This window comes from Chaetodon auriga, chromosome 12 (assembly GCF_051107435.1).
Source record: "Chaetodon auriga isolate fChaAug3 chromosome 12, fChaAug3.hap1, whole genome shotgun sequence".
Taxonomy (NCBI): domain Eukaryota; kingdom Metazoa; phylum Chordata; class Actinopteri; order Chaetodontiformes; family Chaetodontidae; genus Chaetodon; species Chaetodon auriga.
The window spans coordinates 8,895,174-8,916,016 of NC_135085.1; the positions used below are offsets into that span (position 1 = coordinate 8,895,174).

Consider the following 20,843-nt stretch of genomic DNA (forward strand, 5'->3'; position numbering starts at 1 on the left):
AGGGATCTGGTCTGCGAGCGTTGCTGGTGGACTCTGTGCATTGCACCCACAGCTCAGCAGGCTCCTCCTGAAACCAGTCCTGACCCGGCCCGTTCACTATCGTATTCTCGTGAAGAGGTTCAGCACTGACTTTGATTCCTGGAAAGATCGATCGATGAACACCAAGCACCTTCGAGATATCGTTCAGTAGCTTCAAACAACTACAGGCCTCACAGCAGCGTATAACAGACACTGTCATCGATGAACGTACTGTACCTTGGTGCAGCGTGTCTTACTGAAGACGTTCCAGAAACGCAGCGTCTCATCCCCAGCTCCTGTAACGATGGCCTCCCCATCCGGTGACACAGCCTGAGAGAGGAGGACAGAGGGAGAAGAAGTGGTGAAAGGGGGAACGCTGCAGTAGGTGCATATCAGGAAACTGACATTCAAAAAAACCTCAATGTTACCAAAAACAGTGAGTCAATCCAACAGGGAATGTAACCAAGCACATGTATTTCTACACTGTGGTACTGCGACTCATACAGCTACACTGACACCTGCAGTCTTACCAGATACAGCACTCTGTAGGAGTGTCCAGTCAACTTGGCCACCTGCGTTAGCGACGGATACTTCCACACCAGGATCTGGTTCTGAGAGTAGCCGTGAGTGCTCACCTGTCAACGAAGGCACAACAATGAACTCACAGTACACACAGCGGAGCGCTGTTGTAGAGATGGATTGACTTCTATGCGACTGTACATGTGTACTGACTGATGGGAAACAGAGTATATTAGATTAAATGACATTCAATCAATCAATGATTATACTGTCATTATTGTTTCCTAAAAGGCAACACTCACTACTCAGTGACAGAGAAATCGTTGAGACTGTATCTCCAGAGTGTGTGTGTGTGTGTGTGTGTGTGTGTGTGTGCCGGCATGTTACTCGTGACTTGGGTTAAGGGTTTGTGTAACTGTCCAAGAAATGAACATAAGCCAATGTAATGTCCTCCGAAGTGATGGAAACACAACTCTGTGTGTGTGTGTGTGTGTGTGTGTGTGTGTGTGTGTCCTCACCAGCTCGTTGGCGTGCTTGGACCATGCCAGGTTGCAGACCTGGGAGCCGGTGTCCGTGCTCTGCAGCGCCTGACCCGTCAGCGTGTTCCAGAAGCGCAGGCAGCGGTCGGCGGTGCCGCCCCCTGACGCCAGCAGCCCGTGCTGGTGGGGGGACCAGGCGATGGCCTTCACCGCTGCCAGGTGGTCACTGTACTGCTGCACGGGGAGAAGGCTGGAGCTGTTCCACACCAGCAGCTTTGGCAGGAGACAAAGAACGGGGTCACAAAGTTTCAACTGGCTCACTTATACTGTCGTTACAGGATTCACTCCTTCAAAAGCGGCGTTTGAAATCCCCTCACCTTGTTGTCGTTGCCTCCGGACGCCAGGTGCTGGTGGTCAGGAGACCATTTGAGACCACACACCTCTTGTCTGTGACCTTGCAGCCTCCTCTCAGCAGTAGGGGGGGTTCTGACGTCCCGCTGTAGGATCACTCGGTCCCGACTCCCCGACGACAGCTGCTCTCCATTCCACGCCAGGGCACCTTGGGCAGAGAGGGTGGGGGGGGTGGGGGGGTCATGTTTCACTGTGGCTGTCAAGAATCCATCTGCTGTTCTTCATGTGAACACATGTTTGGTGGTATAATAAACAGGATATATTGGAATTTAAGGCTACAGTCAGTGCACAACAACATTCTTTCTTTCTTCCTTCCAGCGGATCACCACTGACCTACACGTGCCGAGTGACCCTCCAGACTGGTCAGCTTCCTGCCTCCTGCGGCGTCCCAGATCTGAACGTAACCCTTGTGCGTCCCGACAGCAACGAGGCTCCCCTGACAGAACCAGAGCCAAACACAGCCGTCATTTCCACGTGCTTTCTTTTCCACAAACAGCTCATTTTTCTCTCATAAACAAGCAGCAGATTGAGCCTCACCCTCTCATTCCAACAAACCGACGTCACGGAGTCTCCGTCCACCGACAGGTCACATAACCTCGTCACCTGGCTGGTGCAGGCACTCCACAGGTAGACGCAGGCTCCCAGGCCCACACTGAGCAGGTTGCCCGCTGACCAGTCTACCAGGTTGAGGTAGAAGTCGTCCTGCAGCTCCGGAGCGTCCAGCACTTTGAAGGGGATCTTGGAGATCTTCCGGGCCGGTTTACGGGGGGAGCGGAGCAGCTTGTGACTGCGGAAATGTCGAGAGGACACGTTACCGGACAGCGTAGGTTAAGCTGTCTCTGATGAGCATGCGGCACGTGAGACGCTTCATACCTCTTGTTGCTAAGCGGAGAAAGGGAGTACGGTGAGACTTCGTTGTCGCTATCGAAAGGCACTCTCTTCGTGTGGACAGTGTACTGCAGAGCATGAACAGCAGAATTAGAGCTATTTCACAGTTAAATCACACACTGATCGCACAAAAATCGAATCACGACTCGTACCCTAAAAAGGCTGTGAGAGTCTTGAGAGAGGACGGCATGGCGCCGGTCGTCTGTGTGGGGGTCTGGCACTGTCTCTATTCCTGCCCCCAGCAGCTCATTCCTCAACAGGGCAGCATACGCCACAGCATCTGGAGGGGGTGGCAGTGACAGTGGAGGTGGAAAGATGCAGCTCAGGTTTTAAAAAAAAAAAAAAAAGCATTTGATGATGATTGCACTTGGCGTGAAGAAGAACATCTGACCTTTGCTTGAGTCTGAGCTGGCATCCTTTGCTTTATGGTTCTGGTTTGGGGAGCGACAGTTCTCCTGCAGAGGAAAGGAAAGGTGCGCCGGTTAGCGTCTTTGTGGGATATCAGGTACCTGAGCGAACAGACGAGGAACCAGCTGCTCACGTTGGCATAGTGGAAGTTGATGCTCCAGTTGCTTCCAGCACGGGTGGGAATGAAGCGGTCCCCTGACTTGACACTGACAGGACTGCAGGTAGCGCTCACACACTGGGGTGGACAGGGAGAGAGAGGTGGACTGTGTTATTCAGGGCCTTGATCACACTATTCTATTTGGGTAAAAGAGGACTAAATCATGGCAGGCAGCTCCACCCGGCTGTCACACACATGCACACGTGCAGCTGAGCATCAGCAGCTGGACGCTGTGCTGACCCTCACCTTTGACAGGCGGGCCTCTGTGGGCACGTTCTGGTGGTTGATTTGCCTCAACAGTCGCCTCTCGTACTCTTGGTCCATCTCCTTCAGGGCTGACGAGCAGCAAGGCCCCTCTGCTGCCCTCCCCGCCCCCTTTAAACCTCCTCTCCCTCCAGCTGAGGAAATCCACGGTGGATCCCCATCTCTGCGGAAAGACGGTGCAGCTTAACACAGAGAAGACCAACGAGGAGAGGCACAAACAGCACACAGCGGCCGGCCTGCTTGGCACGGTGTGTGCGCGTGTCAACGCACGGCAGGTGGTGTTTATGTTACCGTGAACATGCTGTAAAGAGCAGCTCTGCGACTCTCTCGCATGAAAGCAGACAGATATTGAGGTCAAGTCGCTAAACAGCTCCATAGTGCGCTAATGACTGCCGCACCGTTGTCATGGCATCATGCTCGCGCACACAACAACCCATTTACAAGCACTGTTACCGTCAGCTGACGCCGCCGCTCGACAGCGAGGCTCTCTTACCGGACTGACACGGCGGCTCAGGTCACCAAATCAACTGTCATCGTCGGCCTGAAGGCTCGGCGCTGCGGCGGAGGGACGGAGCTCGCTTCCTTCCAGAACTCAGCGGTACGTCCGAATGCCAACGCGACTCGCTGGTGTTGTTTATGTTCGCGACAAAGATGGCGACTGAATCAGCTGTAGCAGAAATTCTTTGGTTGACTTCTGCTGTCTGTGCAGGCAACACGATGTATGGCTCGACAGCGACGCCCGCTGGCGATACTAGATCACTGCATGTGAAGTGGCACTGTTGCATTTCCCTGCGTGGCCACAGGGTGTCGCTGCTGCACCGTAAAACAATTTACCGAGCGCTTCCAAGCAAAGGGATTCTCATTTTTAGATGGAATTATTATTTTAAAAAAAAAAAAAAAAAAACACAAACACAAACAAACAAACTGACAAAAAACTACTACAAGATACTTTTATACTAAAAAAAAAAAATCTATATTTTTAGGTCATTAACGTTAAAACAAAATACACAACATTGTTTTTCAGGTTTACATGAACATGTTTCAGGGTACATATTTCAAACAAAATGCATAGTTGTCCATGCACAGCCCATATACCATAAAACATTAAATATTTCCCTATTTGGTGCAATAACAATGCTGAAAGGTCATTTTATACTTTATCTCATTCATGAGATCGAACCTCCTAATTTGTGTCAAGGGGAAAGGTTAGCACTTACACAATATTTTCCAACATTTTGGATTTTAGTAGAGTCAAAAGAAAAGGAAAACAAATGTAATGGGAAAAAAATGTTGATTCTTCTTCATATATATATATATTTTTATTTTTATTTTTTTTATTTTTTTTTTTAAACATAAGACATTGGGGTGTGTGCAACCCCAAACAATGAGGTCAACAAAAAACAAATATTCCCCATACCACACCTATGCCAGGTGTGTTGGGAAAATACTCCCACAGATCTCCAAGGACCCTCCCCCCCAAAAAACCCTGCACGCGCTTCAATTAACTTTTCAAACCAACCTCACGCATTCATTTGCATACCATTGTTCATCAGCAATCGCATGTCAAGCACACCGTGAGAGTATTGATAGCACATGCTTACCCTCAGGGCCCCTATGTGAGCGTGACTTCAAAGTACACAAAGATTTTACATTTGCCCTCACTGATACTAAAGTTTCCATCCCATGCTAATAGCACAAGAGAGCACTTTGCAACCGAAACACGCAGATAAAGGTTTACTCTTTGAACTCTTTCGTATGTGCTTTTGATCTGAACCACTAAAACACAGAAAGAGAGAGACACACATGAAAACTGGCCTGCTGCTGCTGCTGCTGCAAGGTCTTTAATGAGGCTGATGGCATGGTAGAGTGGAGACAAGGTATGGCATCTCTGGTGGCGCTCTGACCGGCACGTAGGCCTAAATTTACAGGCCTGCAGACCTGGACTAAGCTGCATGGACACTGTGTATAGATTGTGTTGATTTGTACTTCAACTGCACAACATTTCAGAGTGAAATATTGCACTTTTCACTCCACTACAGTAATCTAACACATGTAGTTACTAATTAACTTTGAGGCCATGATTTTACAAATGATAAGCTTATAATAGAATTCACTGTTGAAACAGTGGTTCTCAGCACTGATACCTTTTGATCCTTTACAAGCAAAGAGATATTTAGCCTACTGTCTAAACTTATCAGATATTTCCATTTAAATAACTGTTTGAGGTCCAACTATCCAGTATTTCACCAAACAGCAAAAATTGGAGCAGTGCTTCCCAACCTTTTTTTGCCACACGTACCCCCACAGCCCTGTCAGATGAAATCAAGCATCAGCGGCATTTATTTAAATGATTTGTCCTGTTTTAACTGTTTTCACTGTGTCAGTTTGTCTGCTCACTGCGCTCTCAACAGGTGGTGTTCAGATGGCACAGCTGACTCAATGTGTGGATATTTTATTGTAGTTTAATTTCTGCTTCTAGTTTTTGAGCTACAATCTTTCCACACACACACACACACACACACACACACACACACACACACACACTGGTTTGGGGTCACTAAAGGAATGAAAAAAAAAAAAAGAATACCAATTTGTCGAGCAGAGTTTATCTTTCTTATTTCCTACACATTTAAACATCTCAAGCCATTTACTTGCAATGTTCTATTTTTAGATCCTTGTACTTTTACTCAAGTGAAAGATGTGAGTAATTTTCCACCACTGTACATTAAACACTATGTTGACACTGCTCACCATGCACACATCCCACACATGCGCGCCCTCATTCAGTCACACAGGCACACAAACACCAGGATCTATTTACAAGAAGCTATCTGACCATCGGCTCATGCTGCTCTCGGGCAGTCCAGTCACAACAGCCTCTCTTATCTGCATCCTCCATCGGCCCCGCACGGCGCAACGTGCAGCCAGGCCCACGTTGGAGCAGCCTTGATGCCGACGTGGAGGGCAGCGTCTGGGGGTGCAGGGCAGCTGTCTGCCCCGGTCAGGGCGGAGAGGGAAACGCTGCGGCCTTATCGCCTCTGTGATGCAGCGCAGTTGAGCGCGCACAGAGGAAGCAGGCGCAGCGCTTACAGGCTGTGACGCTCTCAGATCCTGACTGGAATTCAGCCCACGGCAACAATGGGACTCTGACTAATCTCATCTCTGGTATGATGACGAGAAAATAACAGTTTCAGTGTGGTTTTCAAGAAGACATGAGGGGGGGAAAGCACAAACTCGAAAAGCTTTATTGTTCGGGTTCTCTCAGAGAAAAGTTGTTTTGGAAAGTTATGTTGGTGCATAAGGAACCGAGGTGTGGAAAAACAACAGCAGCGTAGGAATTACAGTAAAACATCTTATCTTTGAGCGACGCCAGCGGTGCCACGTTTAATGACTCAAAGCTCATACTGTGTACAAACACTGCCGATGGTGTCAAACTCCACCTTTATTTGACTTCTGTGTGTTTTGGTGAGAAATAAAAGGGCAGCACGTGCCATTAAAGCTCATATTCACATCCAAACCTTGCGCGCGGATCCTAATGACTTGTGGTGGAGCTTTCACGTGCTGCAGCCACAGTGTTTTCTTTATCTCACCCCTATAGATGCAGCAGAGTTGATATTTTGATCAGGTGCGGGCCTCCCCTCGCGCTCCCTCTCCGTTAGCCTCCTTCCCTCGGCCTGGCTGTGCCATGTTGAACATCTCCTCCCACGCACTCGCTCGCTTTGCCCTCCTCTTCCTCTCTCTATCTGTGCCTTTGTGTCGAATGAGGACAAGTATCGATTCGGGCCAAATCAAGGGAAGGGCATGCGGGTTAAACGTCATTCGGTTTACAGTAAATCGTTATCTTGATCAGACCTCAGTGAACCCACATTTCAGAGAAAAGCTGGTTATTTTGGGAGAAAGACTCCTCAGTGGCAGAACATCCACACTGTGTCTGACATGTATGTTTGTAGGCGCGTGCATAATCAGTATTCACTGTTCTCTCTGCCCTGGCTTCCCCTCAGGTGCAGTGGGTTCCCTCCATCTTAAAGTGTCACATCTGCTCATCTGCTGTGTCACACACTTCTCAGGGTGTGTGCGCGCGCGCGTCGAGTTTAAGTTTGCATGTATGATCCCAGGGGTGACAAACAAGGATGACCGTGTGCTCTTGTGCTGCGTCCCCACAGGCATGTTCCCTTCCATGTCCGAACATTTCCCGAGCCGTCTGCACGCTGGGTGAAGAGCCCCGAGGAATCAGCACAAATGTCAGTCTGGTGTCGCGTCCTTAAACGCATCACGATAAATGCGATTTGACACAGACGAGTGTTTCACACACAGGCTGATGTCCAAGGAGCCACTTTGGTTTTTTTGCAAGCAAACGACATCATATTTCTTTCAAAGGAATAATTCAAGATCAAAAGAAAAAACGCCTTCATCACAGATCATTTCCATTATGTTTTCATATTATTCTGTTTTTTTTTTCCAGAAAGACAAAGGCTGATTAATATTACTCAAAGTTGATATTAAGCACTGCCTGCATGGCCTCACTTCCCCTGATGCAAAGGTCAGAAAATCTCATCTTGCATTTTGGGTGTGTTTTGACATTTCTCATGCATTCGCTCATTCTGTGGATTATATAACTGCTGCCATACACATTCTATGTATGTGCAGATATTTGAGACAGCTGCATGCAAAGGCAGATCCACACTTAGAGAAACAATGGCATATCTGTGATGGCTGAAGTCATGTTTGATAACTGGATGATTTGTGACATTTTCTGGGAAGGACACATCCTGTTATTGTCCTAATCCTGCATTTTAGACTCCATGAAGCGCAAGACACACAAACACACACACACACACACACACACACACACACGAGCTAGGCCTTAGAGGAAGCTAACCGCCTCATCTGATCTTTTCCAGATTCATCATTTTCTTCAGAGCGGGGCAGAACTGTCTTTTTCAGCATACTTCCTTACCCATCTGTCTCAGCCACTTTGAGCTGATCTCTGCCATCTACACACACACACACACACACACGCCTGCACCGCTATTGAATTATCCTGGAATGCCCCATATTACCATGTATTCCTCTGACTGACTGCCCAGTTGACTTCAGTCCTCACTGTCAACCCAACTAAAAACAAACAGCAGCTGGCCAGGAGAAACTCCAGGAAGACATATGTTTTTATAAAGTGGATATGGAGAGAGCAGGTTTGTTTTGATGGAAGTGGTTCTCTTCCTCTCTCGCCTTGGCCCCGGGCCGTGGGCCCTTTCAGGGCCTGGCTGGCAGTGTGGAGAAAGGAGGGTGACTGGCTGTCAACTGGATCCACTGGCAGTAGGAGCCTCCGGCCCAGCCTGAAACCAGGCAGTTCGCAGACACTGCCGGCGGGGCCAGGGCAGTCTGCCCTCACCATGCTGACGTCACTCACCAACAGACCACAAGACTTGTGTTAGAGTTTCAAACAAACTGGCTGCCCATTGCCATGGCAGTATGGACCACCACCATGGAAAACGCTAGTCCTCGTCTGCGGCCGTGTTTACCATAAACAGTTGCCTCATTTTTGCTGAATCTGAAGAAAAAGGTTTCTTGTTGTCATCCAGACATCCACAAACTCCAAAGTAAACTAAATCAAGGTTTCAGAAATTGTCTTCCAAACTGACCCTTTGAGTCGCTGATTATATGTCACACATGGCTTGCACGCAGCATATTTAAGGTCAGTATATTTTGCATTGTGTCAGGAACAAAGGACCTTTGGATCAGTCTTGTGAGTGCTGCCAGTTTTCTCTCCACACACATCATTTTCATAGCTGGCTAATGAGTGCCTTTTTAAACAGCGATGACTAGATAAATGTAATGAGCTACGTGGCAGAATTTGAAAAGACAAGCAGCGCTGTGCATCTCAGCTCATGAGCTGAGAACTAATGGCAGTATAAGTGGTACCAAACCCTAAATCAACCCACAAAGCCTGTCACCACAAAGACTAGAATTATAACATTGTCAGGAGAGCGACTGAGCTCTCACATAATATGAGCGGCCGAGATAAGATTCAATCAGTAAACGCCTTCAGTCGAGTCTTCCCTCGTCTGTTTTGTTGAAACTGAAATCTGTAGAAGTCATCTCGCGGCTTCATACGCGCCCTCCTGTTCATCACGTATTCCAGATGCTTATCTGCTTGGGTCAAGGTGCTCGCGGCCACGGGAGAGTGGGCGCCCTGAGGGCTCAGCACATAGCATCATTATCTCTACCCTTCCTGTTTACATTGCTGGTGCAGCGTCCAGCAGCTACTGAGCTCAAATCAGAGGGAAGATATGTCAGTGAGGTCACTGCAGGGAAGTGACTTAAGTCTGAATCGAGTTGTTTTGCCCTTTCTGTCACTTCCACCTGGTTTTCCCCGCACAGTTGCAGAACTGGAACTGTGACGTGAATAAAACCACATCAGCTGCTATTTTGTAAATGCTGCATCATTTTGTGACCGTGGCTCCGAGGACTTATTTAAATTGTGTAGTGCATCTGAACGGAGGTGAGGGAAACAGCACGCAGGTCGAAAATTCATTCAAACATTTCATCACTCTTGCTCCAGGTTGTGTAAACAGTTCTGAGAAAAAGATAAATATATATTCAGGACAATGTGATCCAATAACACACAGAGCAGAAAATTCTGTAATACATGCCAATTTTAATAATCTGATAGAAAACATTTGTTGAGCACAACATATACCAATTTACCATATATTGTGAGGAAAACACTGAAAAAATATATTTGAAACAATGTTATATATTTCAGCAAATATAGCTGTACAATGACCCGTCACCGTACACAATATACTGCGGTAAATATCCAGCCTTCATACTCCGCCAGGAACACAAAGACAGAAACAAAAGCCAGACGTCTTCTGCACCTCGGGGGAGGTGTTGTTGGTTCACACTGCACAAACATTTCCGGCTGGAGTTTTGAAACCAAACATACATTTCAAAAATTGTCAAAACTGAAGTGCATAACTTCATGTTATGGTCTTATAGCAAAACAGCTCGCGAAATACAATAAATCAGAACCACCAGACAAGTTCAGTCAAACTGTGATTTGACACGTGGTAGTGCATATAAATAATAACAAATACAGGGAATATTAACAATCAATATCAATATTATCATATATAAGAATAAGATAATAAATACACTGTTACAAACAGCTGAAGGGTGCAACAAGGTTGTGCAACTCTGAGACCACTTACACACTCACATGCACACACGCAAACACACAGGAGATATCGTGTCATGACACGATATCCAGCCAACCCCGCTTTTATTGTGAAGGCTGCGCCTTACAACGTGGTACCTTTCAGGTAGTGTTGAACAGATCGGCAACCAGCTGCCGAACTGTCGACATATTCAAAGTGCTGGAATTAAAACTACGAGATACGATGAATCTATCACTAACTGGTGTCTGTTTCAGATGTGCACACAGTCTTACAGTCATTCAAAGATCAGAATGAGTCACGGTGTGAAGGAGTCTGTTAACCACAACAGGTGTGTGAGCTCATGAAAAGGGGAATTACAAGGCGGAAACAGGTTTCCCATGCTGGAATAGTTCAGCACAATAAAAGGTGAGGAGATTTTTTTTTTTTTTTTAAGCCTTTATCCTTTTAACAATATTTCATTGAGTAATTGGTAGTAATAAACTGGTGACTCCTCAGTCACACTTGTCAGAGGTGGCAGTGAAATCATCAAAGTGCTTTCTTTACAAGATCTTTGGAGTTTTTTCTTCAGCTTTTTGGACTCAAAAATACAAAAAAATGTCTTTCCACTTTCAGGGGATCTGATCTATGAGTTATTAAATTGTTTATGAAATGAATTATTGAAAAAAAAAAACAACTTAAATTTGGTTTTCTGTAAATTACCGATGCTTTCGTCTTTCTTCATCCTATGCCACAAAGTGCAAATTGTGCTGGGAAGTCAACTGATTTTAGAGATACATCCACTGGACACTTTAGTGAGAACAGGCTTATACTATTGCCAGAACATCAGGAAGACTGTGTGAGACAAATGTGTCCTTTTTGTAGAAACTCTGACACATTTTACAGCTACATGAATGTGTTCAATAAATTATAAAAACACTTACAAAAAGACATGGTTGTTAAAAAAAGGCACACAACATTTTTTGTTTGTTTTTAGACAAGTGTTAGAAAAATCGACTGGGTTACAAATAAGTTGCTGACCAGTAGTTTTGGTTAGACACTTCACCTGGTGGCCTCCCATCCCGACACAACGCAAAGAATTTAAATGAACATAAAAAAACGTCCTGAAGTGCAATTTTGGAATTTTTACCAGTCCCGTATCGTCCACTTCACCTTCTTTGTCTGTCAGGACAAAGATTCAGCCCTGCCTCTGCAGTCCGACAGTAGTCCCTTCTTTAAAGAGCAGACTCTTCCAGCTCCCTTCTAGGGGGCTCAAAAACAAACTGCCACAGGGTTTCCAAGCCTCGTTTGCAGGGGTGCCCCACATTCAGTCAGGCCCTCTTAGCCAGGCAGCTCCAAAGAGCCAGATTGCAGGATTGCTCCACTGCAATTAAATGAATTCAGCCAAAACAGCAAAACCTGCTGCGCTCGGAGAACGGCGTCAGTTCAGCTATGTTTCCGCTGGGGAGACGTCACGCATCGCCATTTCCACCCTGTCCGGATCAGAGGGGTGGTCTTGGAGCGACACGCCGTCAGCTGTGTCCATCTCCCCGCTCTCCCCGGCTCCATCCTGGTCATCCAGCGTCAGTTCAAACTGAAATTTACTCGCCACAGGCCCCCCCTCCACCTCCCCGTGTGGGCCGCCCTCCCTGTCGCTGGTGTAGAAGGGAGGGGAGGGACTCTGGGGGATCATGCTCTGGTACCAGTTCCTGTTGTCCTCCAGTGTGTCCAGGATGTCCTGGGCGTCGGGGTGCACCAGGTCAGCCCACGTCTCCCACAGAGGGTGGACAATGTAATCGATGAAGCCAACCTAGAGCAGACAACACACACTGATGTCAGTACAACATTAACTTTGTGCTTTTGGAGCTACTGCAGACGTGTGTGTGTTCTCTACCTGTGTTCTCTCCACTGAAGCCGTGTGTTTGTCGCACATGGGGCTGATCTCCATCCCCCTCTCCCTCTCTCTGTCTCCCTGGTGGAAGAACTCGTCCATGATCCTGTCTGTCCACTGCCGGTACAGATCCAGGGGCTTCGTCGGGTTGCTCAGGTCCGCACAGTGAACCATGTTACGCAAAACCTGCAGAGAAGAAGACATTTTAAAAACTTGAATCTCTTTGGTGTGTAACAGAGTGTTTATATCACTGTGTGTGTACAAGCCTCTTACCTGCATCCTGTCTGTGTAGTTGTCCAGCAGCAGCACTCCAGAGCTCGTCACTTTCTTGGTTTCCACCATCGTCTTCAGATCAGCCAGCAGGCTCATGTGTTTGGACATGTCAGTTGCCAACACCTGGAAGAGCAGAGTACACGGAGAAGGATGTGAAAAATGATTCCGGAGGGAAGCAATAAAGTAGTTAAGACATCACTCTGAAGGCTAAAGCTGGCTTCACTCAGACGTGCAGACGTTCGCTCACCATGTCTATGACCATCCTCCGGAGCGTCTGCCTCTGCTTCTTGGTGAGGTTTTGGAAGATGTCGCAGTTGTCTTCCTGCAGCAGTTTAAAGCCCACAGCCAGGTGGTGGTTCTCCAGCACTGACTCATCGTTGTACATCAGAGCCAGCTCGGAGTCTAAAGGCAGAGGGAGCGAGGGAGAAATGACAGGAAGGGAGAAATTAAATGTAATGTCCCCAAAAACCCACGTTGTTGCCTTTGGAGACAGACCCAATTAAACCATGCAAATGTTTCTCCCTAAACGTAGTCTAAATAAATGTCGTGGAGATCTGTTGACTTCTTTGATGGACGACAGACAAAGAGGACTTACTGGTGTTGATGAGGAACTGGTTGGACACTCCTGGGTGGTCCACGTCATGAATGGCTGCAGCGAAAATGGCTGCCAAGATCTCCAGATCAGTGAAGACCGCCTGTGTTTGAAGAGGAAGAGGAAGAACAAAGAAGTGAGCTTCACAGACAAACTGGCCAAACAAGGTGGAGGTATTAGACAATGGATTGCGGCTGGTTCTTCCATGTGTCATCCTCTCAGGAATGCGATTTCTGAGGCAAGACAGTATTGTCGACGGTCATGCCAGTAACCTCATTAAATCCTAATTAGTAGCTTGAGAAGTGCGGGGGTTGGTGCCACACTTTCATGGCGTCATGAGTTGATTACACAAGGAAAAAAAACGCGCTTTGTTAGGAAAAGTAATGAAAGTCTGCATGATCAAAACAAGCAACTTACATCCAGTGCGGGTGTGGACAGGAGGATGTGCGTGGACTGGGCTACGTCAGCGGCGTGCAGGCTGTTGTGGTAGGCCACGTCGGAGTGATAGTGGCCCTCCAGGGTCAGCATGAACGTCACAAAGGTGTCCGCTGGAATCTTGAACGTCCTCATCAGGTCTCGCTCCTGCTTGCGACACATGGGAGGAAAATGAGAAAAACAAGACCTTCAGCAGTGAGACGTGTGTTCTTCCTGAAGACATTACAGCACGCTGGTTGTACTTTCAAGACTCTCTAAGAGTGAAACGTGCCGGCCAGCAGACCTCTGATCTGACCTTAAAAATCAATTCTGAAAGTGTGTGTGGCAATTTGTGAATCATATACTACAGAAAAAGGCTGGAAATGAATACAATTTGCTCTCCTGCCAGGATGATTCACAGCTAGAAATCAATTTCAGCCACTAATGTCCCTTAGCAGATGTTCCTGTAGTGACACTGACGGCTGAAGCTAACAGAGAACACACTGAACGCACTGACGTGGGCTGTGCCTGCTGTAGCCATGTGTGCACGTATGAAGACTTTCACGCTTTTTTAGAAGCTCTGTCTGACTTGACGAGGAGGTGGAGCACGAGGAGGATGAAGAGGCACGGCACTGACCTGAAAGATGGTGTACATGATGCAGGTGAGCGGTCGGTTATGGGAGTGCTCGGCCACTCTGAAGATATTCAGGCCCCATTTGTTGACGTCCTCCAGGTCCTGTTAGAGAGCGGACAAGACGCGTCACAAATCACATGTTTTTTTTGTTTTTTCCATTTTGGCTGCTGTATAATCTGTCCGTTACTTACCTTCGAAAGCAGCTCCTCCTGGTCCGTCTTGACCCCGAAACGATTGCCGGAGCTTCCAGAGATGCTGGGCGTGTGGCTGACCTTCCTCACTCCACTGATCTGAGTCATCATGCCACCCTGCTGCTGCTGCTGCTGCTGCTGCGGCTGCTGCTGGCCTTGCCTCCTCTTCCTCTCCCTCGACTTAGGAACTGGACATGGAAGCTCCAACTCATTCTGCTTGTCTGCAGAAAATGAAAATAGAGGACACAGAAAGAGGATGGGAGAAATGAGACGATGTTTTTTGAAAAGGTGGCTTTGAGATGAGGCAAGGAGATGCTGGTAAAGCTGGGCTTGTGCTGCCGCTGCACTGAGTGAACTGAGTTAACATGGGGAGATAGATGACCTCTCACACCTATGTGACAACACATTAAAGCCACACTGACAGTTGTTTCATTAGCAAGCAATCCTTCAGTTACATTTAACTTTGCTAAAAATACATTTCTCTTAACAGCCAAAAAGCAAAAAATGTATAACTTAAATGGAAAAAAAAGGTGATCAGTCTATCATAATGACAAATGATCAGGAAGTGCTAATGAGATGTTATGAAATGCTCCGGTGACGTGCATTCTGAGAATCTGAGCCATGTTGTAATAACAATCCTCAGAATGGTGGAAAGCTGGCTCACAGTAAGCCAAAACGTTCAGGGGAGGACGAACTTGTTCGTATGCGGGTTTGTTTGGCGCATGTGATCTGACTGCTTGTGTGTGTGTGAGAGCAAGCCTTCCTCAGTCTGTAGCACACATACACCGCAGTGAGACAAAATATATATATATATATATCTCAGCTGCATCCTCCACAAAGCACAGGAAGAGAATGATCTTCCTCCACCTGACAGGTGTTAGCTGCAATGCAGATGACACCAAAACCACTAAGCTTCAAAGATAAGCTGAGTTTCTCTCTCCGTGCTCTCGTGTTTGTCTCTTCTCACCAAGCAGCCCTATCATGCAGAAATCTCTTTCACTGCACCACTTCTATTGTTAGGCGCAGCGTCTTCACCATGCGCCCGTCGCTTCTCTCGCCTTTGAGGTTTTGCTTCTCTGAGGTGAGAAGACGGAGCTGTGTTTACTAGCACGAGCAGGAGTGTGCACGCGGCCCCGATAGGCTGGCTGTCTGGGTGTATGCTGGTGATGATTTGGTGAAAACCTGCCGGGCAGACTGGCCGTTTGCTGGCTGGCCGTGAGTCACGAAACGCTGCCGGGCTTTTCAGAGACAAGGAAATGCTGCTGTCTTCCTGATGAATAATGCAGTGTCTATCTGGACCTGATGGCACCCTATGCACACAACCCCCCCCATCCCCTTTTGCCCCAACCTCTCCAGAGGGAAGCCTTCTCTGAGTACAACCACCCTCCCGTCCTCCCTCTAAATCTCTCTGCAGTCAGAGGGGACTCTGTGTCTCTCCCCTCCAGACCAGATCAGACTGGTTTGAGAGCAGTGGATCAGACCAACTATGAGCTTCTCCAGTACTTAGCACATGCTTTGGGTAACCTCACAACCTCTACCACATATAGATGTGATGTGGCATGTGTTGGTACAATGTGTGTGATGTGTGTGATGTGTGTGATGTGTATGTGTGTGTGTGTGTGTGCTGCAGGGCTCACCTAGGAAGGTGTTGGAGATGTACTCTGACACTTGGTTGCCTGAGCGGCTCATCTCAGACAGGTGGCTTAGCTCCCGGTTCAGCATCCTCTTGAACTGGAAGCACAGAGATGGAAAAAAATACGCATAAGGGTAAATGATGCATACAAATAAATAAACATTCATTACGATATCTTACTGCTGATTCCGAGCAGAGGAATAAAGTATTTCCTGTTATTTTCCACTGGAACATGTCCCATGAGAACATGGTTTCATGTTTTTTTTTTGTTTTTTTTTGCACCATATAAGGTCTGTGTTTATGTCTTCTCGGTCCTGGTTCGAGTTAGCCACTAAGACACTTGACCGCCTCACATTTCAACAAACAAAAACACAGTGCATGATATACAATAGACAGTGTCATAATGTTTATGCTGAATTCTGCCAGGGAAACAAAATGCGCCAGTTTTTCTCAGTGCACGCCTCCGCTGAGCTGGAGCAGGATGAAAGAATCACTCTGATCTAATCAAACACATTCAAGTGTGTAATCGAAACACAACTGAATTGATGTGGAAATCTGAGACATTTCATCAGTGACAGTGAAAAGATGTGATTGTACAGCATGTGCACACACACATGCACAGCCACACGCGTGTGCGTGCGCGCACGCACGCACGCGCGCGCACACACACACACACACACACACACACACACACACACACACATGCATATATGCACACACACAGTCCCATCTATGTCAGTTCTACTCTGGGACACACCTTGATGTATCCCCAGGACACAGAGAACAGGTAGTTGGCCTCAGGCATGGTGCTGAGCTGTGCTGAGCCCCTGGCGCTCCCCAGCAGAAGCCCTGTATGCTCCTCTCTGAGTGGACCCCCAAGGCTGAGCTCAGCCCTGCAACCTGAAGCTCAAAGTGCCACCGAATCCCCGCGTTCCAACGCTCGACTACGGTAAAAATGCCCCAGTTGAACTCTCCAGAGAGGGGCTGCGGCGGACCCCTACATCCCCGACCAAATGCGCCTCCTCATAGCATCCACCACTGTTCTCCAGGATCGCAAGTCGCTTGCAAGAGCAATGGAATCCCCCTGGATGCGATCAATATTTCCTTTGCTTTTCTCTGAAACTCGCCGCCTCCGTCCGTCTCTCTAAACCTCTTTCACCTCCTGCCACCATCTAAATGTTATCCAGTGACTTACAGGGGGGAAGTCCAGCCTTCCCAAGCCCAGACTGAGCAAGGCAGGGAGGAAGGGCAGGCTCCAAGACAGATGGAGAAAGGAAAGGAGGGACGGAGAAAGGCGGAGAGGAGGGGGGAGCGCTCTAGCTGTAGAGTCCCCTGTGGCAGACTGGATGATGGCGTCTCTCTCTCTCTCTCTCTCTCTCTTTGCCTCCCACCCTCTCTAAACACTGAGCCGTGCACAGCACTGCAGAAAATGGGAGTTTGGAGAATCCCCCCCACATCTTTCTCTCTCTTTCTAGCTATTTCTCTCTTTCCCCTTCACTCCTGTGCTCTCTGCAAACCCCCTCCCACTGTCTCTCTCACACCCCCTCCTCTGTTTCCCTCCCTTCTCGATCCGCTCCCCCTGCTCAGTAATGCAGAACAGATCCAACGCATACTGCGCAATGCGAGGCTTCAAAGCACCAGAGCGTTTATCACATGAGTGAGGAGATGCTGGGTATTAATTTTCCAGACTGGGGTTGAGCCTTTTTGGACCTCGCAGTAGCAGAACCACAAGCTGCTGCTCACACTTCAGTGCATAATCACTACAGCACATTGTAGAGCTCAGGCTTTTTAAAAGAGCTGTTCCAAAAACAGCGTGTTTCCTGTCTCACTGCACCAGTTTTCTGTTTTAAAAAGGACAAACGGAGACGATGGGAGACAAACAGATGAGAGTTTTCAGTCTGCCGCCCACCAGAGCACCACCAATTGCACGACAACCTGAACGCCATGGCAACAGAGTCACGTGGCCCCCTCCATCGTTCTCACGGTGGTCCCCACTCTAAACTCATCGCATCACATCCCATACAGACACACAAAAGCATGTACAATCTCACACACACACACACACACACACACACACACACACACACACACACACACACACACACACACACACATTCAATACCCAATTACAGCAGAGATGCTCTAGAAACACACAACCTGGCTTGACATCGCAGAAACGCAATCACACCTCGTGTTGCTGAGGGCAGATTCTGAAACAAAATGTCCTTTCTTGTCAAGAGAAGCACCAACGCAAAACCACATCCTAATCTTTACGATGAACACAAAGGAATAATGGAGCAATCAATTCTTTTTCCTGAAAATGTGACTGTAATTTCCTGTTTTTATAGTGTCTTCAAACACTATAAGAAAAAAAAAAGCAGCCACAACTGTGCCTTTTGCCAGGGCTTTTTTATTTCTTACAAAGGGGTCTTTTCTCTTCATACTAAACCAGACTCTCTGGTCTCAACAGCTGTCTAATAGCTGTCAAGCAGACAGCTAACATCTACTTGACTGTGAAACTTGAATACCACTTTCAAAGCGTTGGCTGCACTCAAAAGCCAGACTGCCAGAGGCAGTCCATAAAAATCAAAGAGAGCTCGTAAGGACAAAAATTTGAGCTTGGAATCAGAAGGCTTTATTCCACTCAAAGGGAACATGTAATTGATTCTTTAAAGCAGCGGAAAAGTGCAGATTTATGTGACCTCTAGGAAATGAATCAGGCACAGAGCCACATTTGAGTCACCCGGGGTCATGCAGTTCAGCTCAGATACACAGCATACGCTCAGGATATGGTGACAAGTCTGCGAGTGTTCAGGAGAGTACATTACTCAATGCACGCCGTTAGCTCATGCATCCTTTTACGTTAGCAAAGCATGCTCACACTCAGAACAAACCCTTGTTTTAGGTAGTAGAGAAGTTACATCATAAAAAAAAACTTGCGGTCAGTTCTCAGAAGATGAACTGCCTCAAAGACAAAGATGCTTCAGAGTTTGAATATTCAAAATAGGTGTACACTGCAGCCATTGCCTCGAAAAATGGCAATATAAATGATATGTTTGTATGAGCTGAAACACTATCTACACCTGAACCCATTCAAAGTAATACAAAAAGGGTTAAAAGGTGTTTTAAGTGAAATATGCCACACAATACTGTTTTGTCTGTTTGCCTGAATCTTAAGACACAAAAAATCTCAATCTAACCTTTGAAGAAAGCAAACTAAATTCAATATTTAATCATGTTTTCTAAAAAAAAAAAACAAGAAACAAAAAACAAAAAAAAACCTCAATTAGATTGATCAATTGCTCTATTCTTGGATAAATCCCACACTCCATATGGCGCACTGCACGGCACAATGTAAGCAGCTCCAAAACTAACTCACCATTTTCCAACTCGTAAGCATCCCAAAGTTTTTCTCCTGCTTATCAGAACAACATAGTCCCATTGTCACTTAACAAAAAACCAAACACCGCCTGAAAGAAATGCTGCAAGTTCCACGAGCAATAACTCCGTTCAGTGACTCCGGCTTCCTCTCTCTAAACTCTCCTTTCTGAAGTGGAGTCAGGCAGGAAACATATAGTGATTAGACCGACTTGACTGACTGGCCCACACAGTCTGACAAGAGATCGATGGCTCCTCCCTCCAACACAGGCCCGAGCATGTGTACCCACCTACTTCCCTTTTTACTTGATGGAGTAATTCACTGAGGTCACTTACTGGTAGACATTCTGCCTCCTAACATGGCCTCAGGCAACAGGTAACATACCTACGCTAATCAATGAAAGGTCCCAGATAACAAGTTTAGGCAGCCATACTGCCGTGCTGTCAAAAAGGACCCGTATTTAGGACAAATCTTTAAAAGTTCACTTTGACCCTGACTGAGACAGAGCAGAGACAGAAATCAGGATTGCAAAGGCACAGCTTGACATCATATTGCAATACCTCGGCTGTGCAATCTGACAAAATCCAGAGTGATCCAATGCTGCCTCTGTCCCCTGTGTGGCTGCTTACAGTGTCAACACACTGTGGACTGTGCCTAGTGAGTTTTCATAGTTTAGAAACATTAGAAAGACACGCTTCCTGGAAGGTGATGATCAAAACTAGTTTAGAATGGGGTTACAGTAACAGCACGTTTCATATTTACCTTCCTCATTCGGCCTTATTTTCCATGATAACAGCAGATTACAGAGGTAAGAGTTTTTAATTACAATTAGGCACCATAATCACTACTGCAGCTTGGCTGATCCGCTCACCACCCTTTCAGTGAAACGGAATCACAACACTATAATTTAATGTCCATTACCCCTGCTACAGCTACAGACCCACCACTACATCTGTTTCAATAATTTTGTCATTTTTTCCCCTCTGAAGACAGCGGTGCTTCAAAGTTGAAGTGACCACACGTGAGTTAAAGTTTCCTACTCGCTCACGCTCTGCTCGGGGGCTCGCTCGCACGCTAACCCGCAAAGCGCTACGCTCCTCTAACTGGATTCAGATGGCAGTGTTTGTCCAAGGCCGTCACCAGCATCAGCATGGAAGTGTGGCGAGGCTAATGATAGTGAGGGGCAGGGAAGCAGCTCCCCGCTCTGAGGTCACAGCGACCAGGCTGGCGGTCAGCAGGGTGTGTGGTCCCGTAACCCCGGATACACCTGTGCCCTTGGACACCGAAAGTGGAGACACCCTGGGTTTGATCCTGGACGCAATTACATCTTCTCTGGTTCCGAAAAGAAAAAGAAGTGGGCTCCTTGTCAAACATCATGTCATATAAATTCTGGGAAGGATCGACAGCCTGCAGATGCTGCGTTGATGGTGCAACAGTGAAACCACATTTGACACTAATTTTGCAATAAAAATGAATGGACCAATAAATTGTTTTTTACTTCCTCTGTCCCTTTTTTCTGTACAATTGCGCAACAA

The 20,843-nt window shown here is 47.1% G+C and overlaps 2 protein-coding genes across 3 annotated transcripts in view; both read right to left on the reverse strand.

The window, feature by feature from the left end:
* Positions 1-3,867, reverse strand: fzr1b (fizzy/cell division cycle 20 related 1b). Its single transcript, XM_076744029.1, has 13 exons — positions 3,638-3,867; positions 3,127-3,307; positions 2,857-2,958; positions 2,707-2,770; positions 2,468-2,595; positions 2,301-2,383; positions 1,965-2,214; positions 1,761-1,863; positions 1,394-1,575; positions 1,056-1,289; positions 549-653; positions 256-348; positions 1-138 (listed from the first exon to the last, which is right to left on the reverse strand). The coding sequence occupies exons 2-13, from the start codon at positions 3,202-3,204 to the stop codon at positions 97-99; spliced, it is 1,464 nt and encodes a 487-aa protein (XP_076600144.1). The 5' UTR covers positions 3,205-3,307; positions 3,638-3,867; the 3' UTR covers positions 1-96.
* A 5,915-nt stretch (positions 3,868-9,782) lies between these two features.
* Positions 9,783-20,843, reverse strand: part of LOC143328924 (3',5'-cyclic-AMP phosphodiesterase 4B-like) — a 47,488-nt gene continuing 36,427 nt past the window's right edge. For both annotated transcript variants that reach the window (XM_076744430.1, XM_076744431.1), the window contains exons 10-18: positions 15,934-16,027; positions 14,297-14,517; positions 14,109-14,207; positions 13,475-13,639; positions 13,061-13,160; positions 12,713-12,867; positions 12,466-12,588; positions 12,196-12,378; positions 9,783-12,111 (exon numbers count right to left, since the gene is read on the reverse strand). In XM_076744430.1, the coding sequence (XP_076600545.1) occupies positions 11,752-12,111; positions 12,196-12,378; positions 12,466-12,588; positions 12,713-12,867; positions 13,061-13,160; positions 13,475-13,639; positions 14,109-14,207; positions 14,297-14,517; positions 15,934-16,027 (1,500 nt within the window). In that variant the 3' untranslated portion in view covers positions 9,783-11,751. The remainder of the gene's footprint in view (positions 12,112-12,195; positions 12,379-12,465; positions 12,589-12,712; positions 12,868-13,060; positions 13,161-13,474; positions 13,640-14,108; positions 14,208-14,296; positions 14,518-15,933; positions 16,028-20,843) is intronic.